This window comes from Plasmopara halstedii (genome assembly GCF_900000015.1).
Source record: "Plasmopara halstedii genome assembly, contig: Scaffold_410, whole genome shotgun sequence".
NCBI lineage: Eukaryota > Oomycota > Peronosporomycetes > Peronosporales > Peronosporaceae > Plasmopara > Plasmopara halstedii.
In genome coordinates this window covers 424,717-443,186 of record NW_020187331.1, presented here as the reverse complement: position 1 = coordinate 443,186, position 18,470 = coordinate 424,717, and the positions used below count along the sequence as shown (strand labels likewise).

At 45.3% G+C, this 18,470-nt stretch overlaps 4 protein-coding genes across 4 annotated transcripts; 2 read left to right on the top strand and 2 right to left on the bottom strand.

The window, feature by feature from the left end:
* Positions 1-2,038: 2,038 nt before the first annotated feature.
* Positions 2,039-2,304, bottom strand: PHALS_09314 (uncharacterized protein; the record flags this gene model as incomplete). The annotated part of the gene is made up of 2 exons (XM_024724789.1): positions 2,039-2,064; positions 2,130-2,304. The coding sequence occupies 2 exons, from the start codon at positions 2,302-2,304 to the stop codon at positions 2,039-2,041; spliced, it is 201 nt and encodes a 66-aa protein (XP_024575631.1).
* A 217-nt stretch (positions 2,305-2,521) lies between these two features.
* On the top strand, positions 2,522-4,355 carry PHALS_09313 (nbn_chick ame: full=nibrin ame: full=nijmegen breakage syndrome protein 1 homolog; the record flags this gene model as incomplete). Its single annotated transcript, XM_024724788.1, has 3 exons — positions 2,522-3,757; positions 3,813-3,867; positions 3,943-4,355. The coding sequence occupies 3 exons, from the start codon at positions 2,522-2,524 to the stop codon at positions 4,353-4,355; spliced, it is 1,704 nt and encodes a 567-aa protein (XP_024575630.1).
* Positions 4,356-4,401: 46 nt separating this feature from the next.
* PHALS_09312 (COP9 signalosome, subunit CSN5) lies at positions 4,402-5,553 on the bottom strand (the record flags this gene model as incomplete). Its single annotated transcript, XM_024724787.1, has 2 exons — positions 4,402-4,431; positions 4,495-5,553. 2 exons carry the CDS (start codon positions 5,551-5,553, stop codon positions 4,402-4,404), a joined length of 1,089 nt encoding a protein of 362 aa, XP_024575629.1.
* A 101-nt stretch (positions 5,554-5,654) lies between these two features.
* On the top strand, positions 5,655-17,734 carry PHALS_09311 (PapD-like; the record flags this gene model as incomplete). The annotated part of the gene is made up of 10 exons (XM_024724786.1): positions 5,655-6,710; positions 6,816-6,916; positions 6,977-7,337; positions 7,394-7,659; positions 7,756-9,941; positions 10,022-13,914; positions 13,990-14,306; positions 14,366-16,972; positions 17,032-17,119; positions 17,183-17,734. The coding sequence occupies 10 exons, from the start codon at positions 5,655-5,657 to the stop codon at positions 17,732-17,734; spliced, it is 11,427 nt and encodes a 3,808-aa protein (XP_024575628.1).
* Positions 17,735-18,470: the final 736 nt, after the last annotated feature.

Here is an 18,470-nt window from a genome sequence, read left to right as displayed (position 1 = left end):
AAGTCTAAGACTAGACAGCGTTCCACGCTATCAAAGTCAAGGAACTTGACTCCAAGGTCCACAGGGATCGTCGGGACCGTGACATGTGTCCCCGTCGCTAGGCGAACAGTGACGATGTCACCCAACCGCGCTTTCAGCGCCCCAGCATACAGCTGACTTTTTTCCATCGTGGAGTGTCGAGTGTCATTGCCGACGCCCCAAAATCGATGAGAATCTTCCATGGCTTCTCGAACCCTTTACGGTCGCCTTCACGACCAGCAAGCCTGGCTTGCATACACGTTCCGTGTTCAAGAGCACGGAGCTCTTCGGGGCTGGGCCCTGTTGACCTCTACCTTCCTGAGGCTCAACAGAACTCAGTTTTCTCCCAGTAGATCGCCCCGCGCCGTCTGGGTGGTGTCGTTTCCCCGCGACGAACCAGACTGGTAAGCATTGGGGCGACGGTTCGAAGAGCCTTGACGCGCCTGTGCAGGGGGCAACCGTCCCGAAGGTGACGGAAAGCCGCCTAATTTTAAATGTTTAGATTTACCTAAATATATGTTAAATCTAATACATGCATAACTACTGGCTACCTAGCCACGTACCGTATTCTTATTTGGGTGCAGTCACACCATGTCCATCTCGCGTAGCACACACCCCTGTTACCAGGGTACGTGTAACCCCGTTACAAGAAGCCAATACATGGTAGGATTACCCGTAGTAATGCGTTTTACTATATCAATTTTGTATTTCCATACTAATCAGGAAAACCTAAGGTTTCAGATATTGGCGGCTCTGCCGCGACTTAAACAATTGAAACAGGTTTCAATATTGAACGGAAGAGCGTCTTTATTTGATTAGGGTTTTAAGTACTCTTGAGGTAGCGGGTTGCGATCCGCTGCACTCGTTCTGGTTCTTGTAACGTACGTAAGTTTGATGCCCTTAGCTTAGCTATCTTTAAGCAAAGAGCTACGGCAGCCCCGCTGTATTGATCGTACGATCAAAGTAGTCACGACTCCAAACACCAACTAATGCATCAGCGACGATTGATTAATGATTTAGATGAAATCAGCACATGATTATTGACTGATATTTGAAAATGTTCGTCTTGGGATTAAATGCCATCAAGAAGGATGGTTTCTTGTCAATTACGAGTGCTTTGCGTTTAGAGAAGCCTGTGGACCCAAATTTGTAAATAGAAACATCCTCAATGTTCACTGTCATGCGAGGATTTTTTTAGTGAGTTCGAAAAGTGGGTGTTGCGTTGATTGCAAACAAAATCTTTTCCACTTCAAGTAGTACCTCAGAGCTTTATGTCGACAAAGACTCTCAAAGCACAATAAAGCATACAATAAAGCGTTGTATTCACGTCCATTGAAGCATATATTTCAGATTGTCTCAGATTTGATACATTGTCAGGAAGAGAGCTTTAATAACACCGTGGCGTGTTCCAATACCGTGTCCAATGTGCCAGGAGTAATCATTGGACGCATTTATTTCATACCCCGGAACCACAGGTAAGTAAGGTTCTCCAAAGTTTGCCCAAACATGAATTGCTGAGCCAGAAATGCAGCGTCGGGTTGGGAGACGGAGGGAGATCCCAGGTGCTCTTGAGCCTGTTGCTTCGGTGGATTTTGAGAGAATTATGCAGAACTCAAATTCTACCTCTTGTAGTCTGTCCAGCAGGCGCAAGATAGCAGACCAAAAATGTTTGTTAGCTAAGACTTCATGCGGCTACTTCAGATTTACGTGAATTCGCCGCTCAGGTTGACACTAAAAATAGGGATCTAATCAGGGTTATGTGATGCTTAAGCCCAAGTCTAGGATTGTGTAACGGAAGCCTTCTTCAGGTAGTCTTACCGAAGGCTCATTTAATTTATTTACTTAACTATCATAATATTGTGGGCGCCAAAACCAGCATGTGCTGATATCAGGAGCGTTTCATCAGTGATGGCAATTCGCGTGATTTTAAATTCGCCTTCGATGCAAATTATTCTCAATACAGACAAATTTCGAAACGAGCATCAAGGTAGAAGGACAAAACGGTGAAATATTTGCGTCGTTACTTATTATCTCGCATGGGTAGCGCTAACCTCAACAACATTTTTTGTGAGAACATCGCAATCAAAGCTCAAAGGCTATGGCTGACGTACAAAAGTATTCATTCATGGAAACCACGCACTTGTTCAGCACTTCGTAGAGCGTGACACGCGCACTTACCATCCGCAATGCGGGTGGCGCTTGGCTAGTGTCACTTCGAGTAACTAACGTGATCTTAGCGCTTTCAAATCGTAATTTATTCGTTTCGAAGGCTCCTAACCATGTCATGGCGTTGATTTGAATAAGGTGTGAGGTAGTTTAGAAACGAAATTTCGTATAAGGCGATTCCGTAATTGCGCACATTTAAACAGTGCGGTGGTATAGCTCGTTGTTCAAGCAACGGACAAGCTTTTAATTGTGTGAACGTTCGCCTGTAAAGAAAAAGGCCAAATGTATTTTTTTTTTTGCATTTTCGATTGCTTTGTGCTTATGCCTTTTGTCCACGATGTGGGTTTTAGATGTCGTAGAGGGCGACGGCGCTGTTTCCGACACTACATTCTACCTAATAGCGGGTGAGTGGAGCGTTGGTCGAAAGCGTTGTCACGTCAACTTTCATACGGATTCATCTATCTCGCGCACGCACGCACTGATTCGCGTAGGCGCGTTGACGCCCGAGCAGCTTGGAGATTCGTCCACATGTCCGTCGCTGGAGCTGGTGGACAAGAATTCACGCTTTGGCTCGTTTGTAAATCAGAAGAAGATTGTTGGAACTTGTAGCTTGCAACACGGTGATCTTATCTCCTTTGGGGCCAAAAAGACTATATTGCGCGTGCGTAATCAAGTGTTTGTTCTCGTGGCCTCGCGCATCCAGCGGGCCAATCGAGCTAATTTTATGGATACGTGCCAGCGCATTGGCATGCACTTAGTCACGACGGAAAATAAGGATGCTACACACTGTATCATGGATCCAGGACGAATCGTAGCGACAGTTAAGGTGCTTTGGGCGCTGGTGTTCACCCAACCGGTGGTGTGTACGCCGTGGATTTATGCTATAGCGAACCGTCTTAAATTATCAGAGCCTTTGCCGCGTTGTGAGGAGTTCTTGCCTTCGGATCCGTCCATTCCGTTCGTTGAGAGCAACTATCTCCCGAATCCGCTCCGCAAATCGCTCTTTCAAGGGTATGCGGTGCTGTTCCTGAATCCGCAGCCGATGGAGGAGCTTATTGCTGCCATGGGCGGCATTGTAGTTCGTGGCTATGAGAACAATACGGAGGACGACACTTTATTGCATGAGCTGGGCTCGCTGGCTTCAAGCAAGTGTTTGCTACTGATCGAGCCGCATGGAACGGGAATCTTCAATACAGCAGGACTAAGCGAACAGCGAGTCACAACTCCTTTTGACCCTATATGTCCTGTGGAGATAGTAGATCAAAGAGTGGCACTGTTTAAGTCAATGGGGGCTGTTTTTACGAGTGTTCAAGAATTAGCAGCAAGTGTAATTTTCGTGAAACCACCGACGCCACCAAATGATTCCTCCTTTAGCAGTAGCCTTGCGAATTGTACAGGTCCATCTTCCCAGAACTCGGGCCACCTGAACTATATGAATACGCGAGGGATTCTATCAACAGCTGAAAAGGAGCATCAGAAAATTACGGATGCAAATCAAGAAGAGGAAGTTGATGTTGCATACGTTACGAACAAAGAAAATTCTGAAAAGCAGTTTGATCTGAATAACAAAAAAGTACGTTGGCCTACTTATATCAAACTTTATAAGTGGCTGACAATGTGCTTCTTAGGCCAAAGATGTAATGTCTGGGACCATGCAGATCTCGACAACGGGCGAAAAAAAAGGTAAATAACCAAGGTGACAAAATCACAGACATTTCTTAACGCAATTGGTCAAAACACTGTTTTGTAATCGGATAGAACATGCCTCTGCAAACAAGATCAAACGTGATATGCTGCCAAATGAAATGAACGATATGACAGCGTCTGCTTGGAAATCCTCACGTATTTTGCAGCAACGCGATGTAAAATTTGAAGAGGCAGATGCAAATAAGCCAATCGTTGTTTGCTGCCCATTAATTACGCGAAAAAGAGAGCCTTCTCGACATGGTGAAATGAAAAGATTGGTAAATTACAAGCGTTTCAAAAAAAGTCGCGGATGCAGCTCGCGTTCGATAACATCTTTGTTCCCCCAAAAGACTGTTGTAAGTGTTGTTGACAATGCTGAACGCAGAGCTCTTCAAGAAAATATGGAGGCTATGGAAGCGCAAGAACGAATTGCGGAGGAGCTGTTTGCAATGGGAGAAGGAAGAACTAAAACGAAGCTTTTTTAGTGGCGATATTTATTTCAAGAACTGGTATGGTCCAAGGAGTTTATGTTTAATAAGTACTGCATTTGTTGCACTGAATCTGCATATGATGCCTAAGTAAAAGTCAATATCACTTGTAGTTAAAGAGATTTTTTTTGACTACCTGCAGTTCTTGGCCAAGCGAGTTTTCGATGGCAAGTTCATTTGCTGCCTGCGTTATTTTGTCAAGAGCTGATTCCTCGGTTTCTTTATGCAACTGCTGTTTTTCGGGCACGTAATACTCACCAATGCGTGACGCCCCACGTCCAGCGCGAGGAATTAAGTGAGCTTCGCAGCCATCAAACTTATTCACCAGCAGCTGGATTCGCTCCGAAAAACGGTCGCGATTCTCACGCTCTTGCATTGTGTTCGAGCTTAGCGTACGCATCCACAAAAATTCTTCGGAGAGAATACTTATAATTTGAGAGCCAAGAGAGCTCATAAAGTAAACAATTTCCAACGTGTAGTATCGATTCCAGCAGTTGCCCCAGCGTTCAAGTCTCGCACTCTCATCAGTGACAATCGTTCCGTCTGGTGTCTCGTTCATAGGAGCAGCAAACTCCGGAGGGTACACACGAAATGCACCCATCTCTGGACGCTTTTTGGCCAAGGAACGCAGCGGATCCAGTACAATAGCTAACCATGGGTTGCCGTGTGGGTCTTCCGAGCGCTGCCATTGGAGCTGCGTACTTATGTCCGTGGAAGATAGAAAGCAATGGCTATGTACTTCCACATCAAATGGGTGACTGTGGTACCAGCCCATAAACTTTTCTTTGCGCGTCTGCTCCACAGCCTCGCCCAGCGAGATCATGTAATTAATGACTTCGGCGTCATCTGCCAGCACACGGGTTTCGGCACCTTCGATGGGCAGTGGAAAGCAATCTGTAACCACAAGCGTGTGAGAATCACCAGCATCTCTTTCTGTACCGGTGGAAGGTCGACCCATAATTAGTCCCATGATCTCTACGGGCTTTCCGCCAGCCTTAATACCCTTCTCGACCCCAGAGTTGGCGTGATTAAGCATCTTTATGGCGGCGGCAGGCGACACAATCACCTTTTTAAAGTATTTGGGGTCTTGCATCCAGACTTTATTATTGCGGACATCTTTCAGCACATCTTCGTCAAAGGCATACGCGGCGTCCGACATGGATATCGCTGCAGCCGGAGCTGTCGACTCGCTCATCTTGGAATGATGTTTGGAAATTGCGGTGTCACACATAGTATGATATGTTGTTATAAATATTGATAATGAAATTTTGTAGCACCTAAATCCACACTTTCCTGATGGCAAAGTTTCGCGCTTTGGAAGTTGCGCCAGCGCCAGTACTAGGCGAAATGGACATCACTATGGGAAACCAAACGACCGCTTCTGATAGAAAGACTACACGCGCGCCACAGTCACCCTCCTCAGCCTTGGCAGTAGCTATGCTGAGAAAGGCGGAGCGCAGCCGTGTTGAATATTGTGGTGGCAAGGGCGAGCTACTGGGCCTGGGCGATATCTATCTGAATGATTTGTCGGACATAATTGTTTTTGAAATCACAAACTTAACGACACGCAACTTGAAGGTCCGTCTGCGTGCAGAGCTACGCAAACCTTTTCAAAATAGCCAGTGGTGCTTTCAGCTCGAGAACGAGAACGTTAGTGTAATGCAGCGCGAGCTACAGCAGGAGAAAGATCGAACCGTGACCTCGGATAAGTTTAATCACGTACCCTTTTCGGTACTACCCTCTTCATCCAAGGCTAATCTTCTCGCCGACAACGTGTACCTGTGTGAAGGTTATAACGAGTTGTTTAATCACATTGGAGCCATCGATGAGATCATATTGGGGCCTAGAGAAAGCAAGAAGATTATATTTGCCTTATGCACCAAGCTGACACCACAACATTCTATAACCGGGAACTCGGCATTCGTGGCGGCCGGGGACTCGTCGGAGGAAGAGCGTGCGCATCTTAGTGAAACTTCGTGCTTTGTGCTGTCAGGACGACTGATTCTGCAGCCCTTATTCGTTGATGCTGATGCTACCAAAGAAGCGCCGATGTCAGAGATGCTAGTGCCACTACAAGCGCAAGTATGCCGCTCGTTGCTACGACTGGATGTGCAAGAGCTACATTTTGACGATTGCGTACCCGGAGGGTCATTTGTCAAGGATTTTGCGGTGTGGAACCGCTCGGAAATCCCGCTTCTGTTCAATCTCGTGTCTCCACTCTCGCCGTGGAGCGAAAACAATGAAGTGCTTTTGTGCACAGATTATAATTCCGGATACATAATTGGAGACAAAACACTCCAAGCTGCCGCTTATGGTCATGTGCGGATCCGCGTGACGTATCGCCCAAAGGATGTAAGTGTATATCCAGAGCTATTATTGTAATGATCTCATAACAAAAACTAAGCGTGCCTTTGATATATGTCGTATGTCGTGGCTTATTATTTGCGAAATGGACAGATTGGAGAGCACTTTTTTGAAATTCAGGCGCAAAACTTACATGACTCTAGAAACGTAAAGACGCTTAAAATTCATGCCGTGACTAATTGGGAGCATCACAGGTAAGCGCGATTGAATTTTATAGGCCACTTATTCGGAAGCAATATTCCTATTGATTTTAGGGAAGGGTTGTCGATTAAGGAGCCAGATGGCTCACACCTTATGAGTGGAAGTCAACTTGATTTTGGGGATTGCTTCACTGGTATTGCAAACTCTAAAGTTATAATGCTGCGGAATATGACGGAGGTAGCCTTGCATGTGAAGCTAAATAGCGACCGCCCGAAAGAAGTCACATTCGAGCTTAAATTACAGCAGAATCGATCACGGGTTCCAAGATCTCCTCGTGCCATTAAGCTTCTTTCTCCCTCTTATTCTAATGACAGATCAAGTGTTAAGGGCTTGTCTTCTCCATGTGTGGATGCGTATGGACTGGACAGCGATGAAGAGGTCGATGAAGAGGTCGATGACAACGATGACAACGAGGTCAGTGTTGTATGAAATGCAAAAATATCTTGTTGTAAGTAACATTGCTGTTTCAGGGGGAATTTTACGAAGAAGCAATCCAGCAAGCGAAAATAACTTCTTTTGGAGAAACTGCTGTGGGTGATGGTGATGATTTCGACGATGACTTCGAATTTGATAGGGAATCTCGTGCACTTCTTGAAAGACCCTCAGTGAGTCCAAAACTGCGGGTTTCGAGAGCCACTACCGATTTGCGAAAGAAAAGTACTCGATCACACGGCAAAAAGTCCTCGAAGACTTTATCCAGACTAAGAGAACTCGTTTACGACAGTGGTGTGGACAGGTACTGTAGTTCACGACGATATTGATGGATGGATAAGCCCTCATCGCTGATGTTGATGTTCCAATTGAAATGTCGTATGTCTCGACTAATGTGCAGTCCGCGGTCTTCTCCAGAGCGGAGCTTTCAAGCTGATCAACACAAGCGTCATAGTGTTTCCCCCGATGACAACAGCGTATCCAATTTTCTTGTCGAAAGTATTGACTTGCCTCCCGGCGTCGAGCGAACCATAGTAATATGGTATTCACCGGCGGTGTCAAGCAATAACTTGGAAAATATATATTGTGGATCTTCAGATGTTGATCCTAAGGTCGCTCGTCTGACGAAGCAAAATTTCCGAATATCATTTCGGTGTTTTGTTATGCAAGGCGCTTGGCAACAAACTCAGTCGCGTGAATTTGACCGTTCTCTAGGCAAGTCGATTTATATTTGCGCTCGAACGTGCACCTCAATAGTGACAGCTACCCCCTCAATTTTGCACTTGGGAGACTGCAACATTGGGGAGCTAAAAAGTAGCTCATGTATACTGACGAATCATTCCGAGTTGCCGACCGTTGTGAAGCCGTTAGTCACATCTAAAGTGATCTCGACGGTGCCCAACGACGACATGATGCTTGGTCCAAAACAGTCTACTGAGCTAAAGATTGAAATTATACCGCGCAAAACGAATCCAAATTACTCTCGAGTCATCTCGGTTATTAATTTAAGAAACAAAAGCAACATTTCACAGATTTGCGTCCGTTCAAGCAACATGGATGCACATCATGTGATCTACCATTCACTATTTTACAAGCTTTTGACCCAATCAAGGTCCGCATTTTTAAATTTTGAGCACGTGACAACCAATTCAGTTGGAGTTCAAGTTTTTGATTTGGAGAATATAACAAATGCTCCGCTACCTTTGAACATTAAAGTTTCCTCGCCGTCGAAGGTGCAATTGTATTGCATTAGAAATTCATTTGACAAGGCGTCCAATACGATAGAACGATTAAGTAGTGACGAAAACCATGTGAAAGAGAGTAAGCAAAGCTTTTCACCTTCTTCGGTGTCGTCGACTTCACAGAATAGTCTCGGGGGTGACATTTTCAAAAATACTTCCAACCAAAGAGGCCAGCCACCAATAAGACGACCTATTCGTCGACGCAGATCATTTTGCAGCGTGTCGGAGCTGGAGGATGGTAAGGCGAGATATAGAAAAGCTAAATTGACTGCTCTCCGGGATATCATGTCAAAAAAGCGATCAGTAGCTCAAACCGGTGTTTTGTCTACTGCAAACATTTCGGGGGCTACTAATATACTCCGATCGGCTTCAACTAATCATTTCGATAATGGGAGAAATTGCCAGGATCAGCAAAATGCTGAAGCTTTGGAATTTAAAGAAAGTCATGTGCAAGCATTAAGCGACCTAAGAAGGAGTCCCAACGGATCATGTATTGGCTCATTGCCTGCACCTTTAGCTTCTCATGCGGATAAAAGGTCTTCAGAAGATATTGCTTCACTATTGCAGCTTTTTGCGAAGTCTCGATTTGAATGTGATGAGTATTGCCACGGCTCAGTTTTCTCCAAGGAAAAAGAGGAAGAAATTGTAGCGATGGTGCGAGATCGCGTTAAGCGCCTTGAGTCTCTTTTAGCGGAAAAAAAAATGATTCCGCTTAGCTCTCACAAAGAACGAAACCTTCGCATACCAGCTAAGTCGCGCCAACGTATTGTCGCAGTATTTAGGCCAGTGGCCACCGAGTTAACAAATCCTGATGATGTTTCGAAGACGCGAGTGGAAAAGCATAAAATTTTTATCACTCTTCCACCTGGTGGGAATAACAAAGCTCACATTGTTGGAGAAAATTTTGATCAAAGCAGACCTGCTTGGGCCGCGTCGAGGCACCCATTTGATTCGCGCCCTTCTGTCAGAGAATTGTTGGTGAAAAGTCGGGTATGTTCCTCAATCATGAATGTGAATCAGAAAAATATTAATTTTGGGCGCATTGCAACATCGTCGAAAAGCTCCAAACGGTTAAGTGTCCAAAACATGTCTACTACCCCATTAGTGTATAGTGTTGAAAAAACGGGATCAATATCCTCAGGATTTCTACAGATCAAGGAAGGAGAATTTGGCGTGGTTAAGGCGTTCGGCACGAAAGAGATTTGTTTTCAATTTCAGCCAACACTAGCAGGCCCCTTCGAAGAAAAGTTAAAAATAATTAACGTTCAAGATCCAGACAATTCAGTTTCGGTAACTATCAAAGCGAAGGTTGTAAAGCGCGAAACATTTAAAATCCTCCAGTCAGGTATTTGCTCGTCGCAAACATCATCTCTTTGTTTTTCTGTTGTACTCACGCCCAGCTGTGCATATTCTTCTCATGATCAGGGCAAACTATTTCGTTTGAGAAGTGTCTTGTTGGTAAGAAGACTGACGAGGTAAAAATTGCTGTTCGTAATACAAGTCTCAAGAAGCGCGAATACGTGATCCAGTTGGACCCAGCTTCTACTTACCCGACCTTGCGGCCAACATTCTACTTTTCAATCGATGATACTCCAGCTGCGGTTGTTACTCAAGCTCAGGAAAAGAAGCTTGATGAGGAGCTAGAAAAGTTGGAACATAAGCTGCGTATTGCAATTACAAAAAAGAAGGCGGACAAGATTGTTAGGCTGAACGCTAAAATCTCCCAGGTGAAGGCACTGCTGTCGGGTGAATTGCTCAGTAAAGAGCTAGGAACTCCAACCGATAGATACTTGGATGCGACAGGGAAACCTGGAGCTACCAGCTGGGTGGGAGAATACGATAGCTACGAGAGTGGCAACAGCGACTCAGAAATGTCTGAGTCAGAGTGTATCGTGCATTTGCGACGGCGACGATTCAAACAGTCTGATAAACCCGTTATCGAGGCAAAATGCGCTCAAGGGTCGGTTGGTACCAATTGCTTGCGTTTCTCTCTTGAAGCTGAAGCGACTGGGCGAATAGTGACTTACGCAGTGTTTAACCCTGTGAGGTCTGATGATATCTCGCCGCACGGAGCAGATGATAAGAGCGGAGGACACCGCAGCCAAAGAATGAAACAGCGGCTGCTGTGTCGAAATGTTACTTCTATAGAAGGGACTGGCAAGTTTCTGTTTTTCGAGCAGCAAAACAAAGACGTGGTCAAGGAGCTTCACTACAAAGCAGAGATTTTTTTGCGGACGTTTGCAGGAGAAGATGCATTTTGCCGTGCTATTGGTCAAAGACCTCCATCTGTGCTCCCACCTCATCCTCAAACAGGTGTCGTGCCTCCTGATTGTTCACTAGATGTTTGTAGAGTAAAAACAAATTGCACGAGTCGCATGTCACGCTATGAAGACGTTTTGCCATCGCTAATCGCACCCACTGGAATTGAATCGGAGAAAGTAGAACGGCGACGCAAGTTGACAATCACGATTCCTGACTCGCGCAAGAAGAAACGGGTTTTAAACATTGACATCGTCCCCGATCAGCCAGGAATATCTCCCACAAGCTCGAGCCTACTGGTGCCAGCAGAAGAGTCACCAATTGACGCCCGCGAATGGATACTGGCGCTTTCGCTTGGGTCCATGTCGTACAAAAGACCAGAAGTTGTAAAAATGAGCTGGAATCCAGCGAGTACGTTTGAAAATGTATTGGCTTTGACATGTGAAGTTTTGCCTCGTGACTGTTTGATATCTGACAATATCGAGGAAACATCTGATCGTACTGATAGTACTAATCTGAAAAAAATGCTACCGCTTACGCTGAATATTCCCTTAGATCGCACGGTGAACCTGAAGCTGAAATGGTGCTATGCAAGCGAAGCAGGCTTTGCACCTTCAACCCCCTTGGCGTCATGTGTGAACCGATCAGTTCTGGATTGTGTATCGAAAGCCGCAGAATTAAATGCTGGTCGGATTGAGTTCTTTCACAACCCAGGCAATACTTCACCAATCAATGGTATTGATGCGATGACATCAACTCTGGTCACCTCTGTGGACGTAGCTGTGGTTAGAAGGTACCAGGGGTCTTTGTACTTTGAGTTGGAAACAATTGATTTGGGTGAACATCAGCAAGGCGAGAACGTCAGAAGCGAAATTACTGTATTTAACAGATCACATCAAGCGCTCCAATTCCTCTTGTTGGCTGGGACTCGCGAACACGGTAATGGGAGTGCATCGTCATCTGGCGCTCCTTTGCTCGTTGGAGGTGAAATAATGTTTGAAAACGCCACTGGAACTGTGGAGGCGGAGTCGTTCGTCAAAGCAGCTTTTGTTTACAAAGCCCATGTGCCTGGACAGCACACGGAGCAAATTGTCCTGCGCAACCTCAGTGGGGGTCGCCTCGATATGTCGGTATTGGAAGTGTTGGTGCGCGTTACGAGGCCAGTTTACGTTCGAGTTCCTGAACTGGACCCACAGCTCACCGGACAGCTTGGCGTTCTCGATCTGGGTCCATGTTACGTCACGCCGGAAATGCAAGACACTGCGGCGGACCACCCCAATATCTCACTACGATTCAGTAAAGTGCACAAACTGACACTACAGAGTCAGGTTGATCACACGTTGGTAATCTATGCTTCGTCAAACCTGAAGACACAGTGCTATGTTTACGAAGATGCTCGTCTGCATTGTGAGGCAACAAACGTCATAATGAAAGGAAATCAAGCAATCGATCTTTACGTAGCAATACGCCCGCGATTATCCCCGGATGCGTTTAAGACAGGATTAACTCGGGACCTCGTTGGTGGTATCCGTATTCAGCTGTTTGGATTACAGATGTCCCCAGAATCATCAGAAGATGAGAAAACGGAGATGCTGGCAGAGTTTACTGTCAAATTTGTTGGTGTTGCTGGTGCTAGCGTCGCTCGGGTGACACCATCATTAATTGATTTTGGTGTAGAACACAGCAATGGACACTTGCAAAGTATGCAAGCGCATGAAGGGTGTTTTGAAGTAGTCAACATGAGTAAGGCGCTGCCGTTTAGATACCGTCTCTCTGTGACGCGCGCAACAGACGGCTACTCTGACAACGATCATAATTTTCACGTTTTACTGAAACACGAAAAGGGTGAAATACCCCCTGGTGAAACCGGAAACGTCGAATTTTGTGTTCTAGCGAAAATAAACGGACTTTTTCGACGTCGAATTGTGGTCGAAAGCATCCACTATCCTGGAAGAGTCAACTTTATCGACGTTGCGTTATTTGTGGATAACGGAACATTACGTTGCGAAATTCCAGCTGTAGTTCGCGCAAATCAGGATCGCGATATTTCTAAATTCGACGCAGCGCAAGAGCCATTTACTTTGCATACCATAGACGTTGGTCCTATAAGCGTGATTCCACTAGAGGACGAGTTTACGACCAACTTCGTAACGTGCGCTGGAGGGAACGAACCCACACGTCGTAAGTATCGTATTTTTGGAGAACATGGCACAAAAGCATTACTTGGAGTCTGGGATAAAGATGCCAGTAATTCTATGTCTCTTCCAGCAATACAATCCGATGGGAAGCTTCTCGCACTTACGAATACAACAGTGCAATCAATCTTGGTGCGCCCGTTTAGCACACTTCCACTTATTTTCGAATGGGATGGCAATATGGACAAAATATTTTCAACAATGAGCCACTCCGCGGCCGGCTTCAGCACGTCCAATGCTATTACAAACACAATTTCATTCGTATCACCGCACAGTCAACCGTGCCTTTATGGTAACTCATACCTGCTGCAGGCTAGGGGCTCGTGCACGCTGTCATGTCGATTCGCAGACATTGCCGTGTCTGTCCCACTACCTTCTGATCCAATCGACAGCGGGAAGTTGTTTCCGTTTCGAGGTATGATTGGGATTCAGAGTGTTCAAAGTCGCAACACACTAGAGGAAAAGGCATCCACCTTGAAAGTTGTGAATGTCTTGGGAGCTTATTGTGAGCCACGATTCCAAATTTCTGAAAAATGTCATTTTTTGGGAAAAATTGGCTATGGTATCGGCTGGAAAGCATCAACATTCCAAGTTTGCTTAAATAATGTATCTGACGTGGAATTATTTTTTATCATTGCTAACATACCACCATGTATCCAAGTGAGTTGCACACAAGGCGGAAGACGTGTACACTTTCTCGATGACGACGCGTATGCCTCGGCTTTTCATGTTCCTTCACTCCAAATACTCACGTTACATGCATACAAACCCACACAAAGTGATGGAAGTCCGCCGTGGGGTGCTTGGAGAGTACAACCCAGGGCATCATGCGTTCTTGAGATGGAGCTGGTGCGGACGAAAGTGGTATGCAATTGCACATTGCAGACGAAATTTAGTGGTTTTGGAACTAACTACTTGTTCATATTGATCACCTAGCAGGTATTGGCAGCCGGAATGCAAGAGTTTTCTCTTCGCTTTCTCAACGTGTGCAATCCGCACAATCGCGAAGTTGTGGTTGTGCGAGCACATATTATTTCGAGTTACGCAGAATTGGCAATCGATCCTGAAAGCATCAACAGTGAAATTGAAATGACAAACCCGAATGAAAATCACGTTGCGCTACTTCCTCCAGTCACTGTGCCACCACCACAAGAGTCACCGCCCCACTGCTCCAGTTTTTGGTTTACACTTCGAAATGTGTACGATGAAGATTTGAGTGTAAAGCTATTTTCAAAAACTCATAGCATATTCAATCGGTACGTTAGCATCTGTAGTTGATGCCATGGCGCTAACAGCTGTAATTACATCATTGTAGAATACTTGACCTGCTACTGATGCTGCGTTCCGCTAATACACCGCTAACTTCAATTACAATTGCTCCTGGCGAGTCGGTCGACATTCGTGTCGTGTGTCTTGTCCTTCCGTCCGCTCGTCTTTCTGCTGATATATGGTCAGCTAGAGAGAGTGAATCCACAGCCAGAATTCTAGACCTGGGATTAGTATACATTCACGTAAATATTCACAATCTGGATGATTCTGCTCAGCGCGAAGAAATTTATGTTAAGGGAAAGCTGCTTCCTGGCAAGACATTTGTATTGTCAGCATCCAGCCTTAATTTTTTTGCAACAGCGACCGATATTTTATCAGACACACCGATCGAACAAATATCACCACCAATTCAGTCGAATCTAGGGGTGAGTAAAAATTCATCTCCAGTCATGCCACCAGGAATGCCACAGCAGTTAGGGTACTCCGTTGTGCATCAACTGCGCAACTCGTTTGAAAGCTTTTGGGTAAAGAATTTATCTACTGTGGGGGAGCTCAACTTCGTAATTAATCCGGCCTCCATGTATCAGCCAAAATTATGCCTAGTGAAGGGTTCGACAGAGTCGGACGTTTGTGCGATGAGTGAATGGATTCAAGCAATCGCTGTTCCTTCATCTGGCACAATTGCTCCGGGTGAGTCAGTGAAAGTTACCGTGCATCTTGAAGAAGCTTTCGAAAGTGCGCAAGCGCTATCTTCATGTGAGATTCCGCATCGTAAGTTAGGCGATCACACGCTTGCCGGGAAAGCAATCGCCTTACATAAGATGCATCACCCAAGCTGGCGCAGCAATTCATGGGATGCTGATGAAATTGAAACAAGTACGGAAAAAAATGGAATGAGCCATATGTTTTTAACTGTGCGAGATGCCGATTTAAAGCTGGAAGCTGAAGTCTCAACTGGAGTTAATATTATGTTAATTTTGCAGCAACAAAGCTCGGCGAGCGATCCTTCTAAGCAAGGAAGTTTCGTATTGGACAAAGCGTTGATGTCTGCAGCTTTTGACGCCCGGAATAAGCGACTAGCGCACTTTTGGAGGCCACATTCTAAGCCCGCGATAGAAACTCATCCCAACGATGAAGTATACGAGCAGGTGAGATCGCCCGGGCTGGATAAGCTCGAGAAATTCGATATCTCTTTGATCCGCTCCGGTCCCGTGGGACATAAAAATCAGCTACCTGTTTTGGCCGTTCGTGGCTGCACACCTGCTGAGTATTCATCGCTAGACAACACTCGTTATTTGATTGATGTGGGTCAGCATACCGTTCGTAACGGTGGAGAAATAGAGTGGGAAATTACAATTGAAAGTCTGTACAGCGCTGCAAATGCCGCGGAAGTTGCAGGACTTGATTCAGTCGAGTATCGTTTGATGCTTGTTGACAAAAATGCTCGTTCATGGTTGCAACTTAGCCGTGAACGAGGTACACTTGATCGAGCGCACAGTTACCAAAGTGTGGTTCTTCACTTTTTGCGTGGGGTAGTAGGAGTGTATTCTACTTTCATGGTGCTACAAAATCGAGCAAATCCTCATGATCTGAAGGTGATCAATGTGAGATTGGAAATCATCGCCGATTTGAATTCGCTTCGTGGAATGTCTTCAGGGTCAGATTTGGCGACAAATTTGTTCCGCGTGCTTGTGCCGAATCACAGCAGTCCAAAACGTTCGCGGCGCTATAGTATCAATATGCCATCAGAAATCATCACTGGTGGTGCCCCGCGATTGCTAATTGATTTCAGCGAGGTATACTATAACAAGTTGTACCAAAACCACTCGATTGTGATCGAAAATTCTTCTAGTCTGAGTCTCGACTTTATTTTGTCGAGTAATGCAAGACCTCAGGAGGTCGGCTTTTCGGTTTCACCAATGTCATTCTACGAAGTCACCACGATCACCCTAGAATCCCATGCAAGCATGCAAGTGTTCTTGTACTTCCGACCCCAACCAAAACAAACAACTCTACTATCTGAAACCAGCGATGTCCTGTCGGATGATCAGTTGATCGAGCCTTGGGTGCGTGAAATTGAAGTCTACGTGAGCTGTCGTCTGGTTAAAGATTTTCGAGAAACTGTCATTATTCGTGCTATCTGTAGTCAGCCCCAACTGATGGTTAACGTTTCGAACGGAGATAAACATGACCCACCGCTCCAATTGAAAAGATGTTATTCGGTTCAGCCAAATTCACTAGGCTTGGTGTTTTCGATGCTGGAGTCAAATCTCTCGAGCCCGGAAATGTCTATAACTGCTGCTGATGAATCTTACAAATGTATTGTTGTGCGTAACACGAAAAAAGACATGTATGCTCGAATTGCGCTCAGAAATGACAGTCTGTTCTTTACTGTGGCGATTGATGAGGTTTTAACCCAGCCGGGAGCTGCCACGGTGGACTTACATGACCATGGAATGTGCGCCGGACGTAAGTCAACACTTATTGTGACGATTCAACCACAAGGTGTTGGAGTATTTCGGGTTCAGCCCGATGTCGCAGCGCTACGGAAGCATCATCAGCTTTGGGATCACAGTGTCAAGGAGCACGTCACACTGTACAATATTAACCAATTCGCTGAGCATTATCAGGTAACGCTGTGCTTCACTTGCAGGTACGAAATGTGCTTGTGTTTACTTTCTGTTGGCTGATGAAGACGTTTGCTTGGGACAGCAACGTCGCGAGTTTTTACATTCCACCGAATATCAGTGAAAATTTTCCTGTCTCGGCCCTAGAAGATATTATTGCCAAGTTCCTTCAGGTACGTTTCTAAGCGCTCTCGGCGAGTTGTCATGTTTTGACAATTGTGATACTGTCATTCCAGAATTATGAGTACACATGGAAGTGGCTGATATCGTATCATGAAAACACTTTAATCTCAGAAACACATTCCGCTGACCAGCAACTTCCGGCGCTTAACCTCACTCAAGTCTTAAATAATCTTGAATTAGCGTTGGATTTGGTGTCTCCTTTAAGCCCACAAAATCTTACTCACGCAGCCGTGCAGAGCTTCGACGAAGCAGATGGCATTCCGATTAGTCGGGATGATCTCTATCAGCTAGTGCTATCGTATCGGGCGCTTTACTTTGATTTTTATTACATCACGGATGAACTCGTTTGGTACGGAGTGCGTGGAAATTCAGTGCGACACAGTCTTGCGCTTGCCGATTTAGCGTATGGTGTCGTGTTCGGCCACGAAGTTTTCCAATCTTTTTTAAACGATCCCAAGGACCATAAAGCTGTAGCGTTTCCTCGTTTGCTACTTCCGTGGATTCGACAGCTTGGGCACTTTCTCAGTTTCTACCCAGAGAATCAAGAAGCAACACAGCCGTTAAGACAACTTTATGATCATTTGCGAAAGTTCGAGACCAACTAGTAAAAAGTTACAAAAAGTATACTGCCCATTAGTTTATATACGTTTTAAAGAATAGCAAAAATTTCTGACGAGTAATGTATTCGCCAGTGAAAGACCCGTATTTTAGGGGCTAAATTAACAACCTTCACACAACTTTCAAAATTCACATACGAGGCAACTTAAAGTTACTGAATTTACTTCGACCATTTCCACAGATAAAAATACCTGAAATTGCCTAATTGATTCTGAACCAGAATTTAAACGCATTCAGATTGCTTCACACAGACCGTATCACTGTCAGACAGTGAAATCAAAGCAAGATGATGGTCCAAAAGTCAGCTTTGAATGGGTATTGTGCCATTGTTGGCTGGCGCAAGCGCTTTTTAAAGAGATATTTTGTTAAATTTGTCGATATGCAAGGAGCGGAATCTGCCTGGTCAAACATATACATGTAGTTCATTTGGCGATCAACGAACATAGGGGGTGTGAGTCTTGGATCGCTAAAAGCGCGGTGCAGTTTGTTCGCCACATTAGCTCGTGGAAGATGACTGTAACGGGTTACACATACCCTGGTAACAGGGGTGTGTGTCACACGAGATGGGCATGGTGTGACTGCATCAAATAAGAATACGGTGCGTGGCTAAGTAGCCAGTAGTTATGCATGTATTTAAATTTTACTAACGGAATTTTACGAATAGTGATCGATCTTTATTTATTAGTAGCCTCAAGAAATCGATCACTTTTGAGAGGAGGTCTC